At 36.5% G+C, this 832-nt stretch overlaps 1 protein-coding gene across 1 annotated transcript in view; it reads right to left on the bottom strand.

Annotated features, from left to right (window-relative positions):
* Positions 1-124, bottom strand: part of LOC119594356 — a 995-nt gene extending 871 nt beyond the window's left edge. The window contains exon 1 of the mRNA XM_037943414.1: positions 100-124. Within this exon, the coding sequence (XP_037799342.1) occupies positions 100-124 (25 nt within the window). The remainder of the gene's footprint in view (positions 1-99) is intronic.
* Positions 125-832: the final 708 nt, after the last annotated feature.

Here is an 832-nt window from a genome sequence, read left to right on the forward strand (position 1 = left end):
TTTATTTTTCATTATTACTTTTTTTCAGGTGATATTTGTAATGTACTTCAGATCTATGAAGTGACTACATACACACAGACAAACCAATTCTTTTCATACCTTTTTCGTCAGTTTTCAGGAGCATGACCCCCGCGATATCCGAGAGAACAATTTCCTGCCACTGCTGTTATAGTCTTAATTTCGATATTAGTGTCAATAACTCTGGTTATCTATTTCAGACTTGCCAGTGCTATTCTATCAATAATGCTCTGTCTATTTTATTCTCATTCGCTTCCACGAGCCGGGTTTATGGAAATTCCAAGGTTCCTCTCGCGAGGTTCCTTGGCTGAAACTCTGCGCTACTTGTGTGTACGCTCGTGCGCGCACGCCTCTGTGTGTGTGCACTTTTGAGAATGTGAGTATCCCTGTATGTTGTATAAAGCTCATTTATGCCTAATTATTTGACTTATTGTCTGTAAGTCACTGACGGAAACTGCAAGTAATTATTATTATGGATTTAGATTCTATAAATATACCTTAGATAAGAAATCTGAGTTTGGTACTTCTTATCACTGATAGCCGTTACTCTACCATAAACTGTTCATAAGTGTGTGCGTACTAGTATGCATGTGAGTCTTCATATATTGGTTTGCGCGTTATGTTTGTATGTCTGTATGATATTTTGTTCTTATACCATTTTTAGTTTAACATAATTGCCATCATTGCTGTCCTCTTAGTAGTAGTAGCACAATTTATCATTATTATGGAATCACGTATAGAAATATATTCGATGCTGTCTCTATTGTAAAATTTGCACTTCCTTTTGCACAAGTTTATGATGAGCGACGACACG

Source organism: Penaeus monodon, chromosome 33 (assembly GCF_015228065.2).
Source record: "Penaeus monodon isolate SGIC_2016 chromosome 33, NSTDA_Pmon_1, whole genome shotgun sequence".
In the NCBI taxonomy this organism is placed as follows: Eukaryota; Metazoa; Arthropoda; class Malacostraca; order Decapoda; family Penaeidae; genus Penaeus; species Penaeus monodon.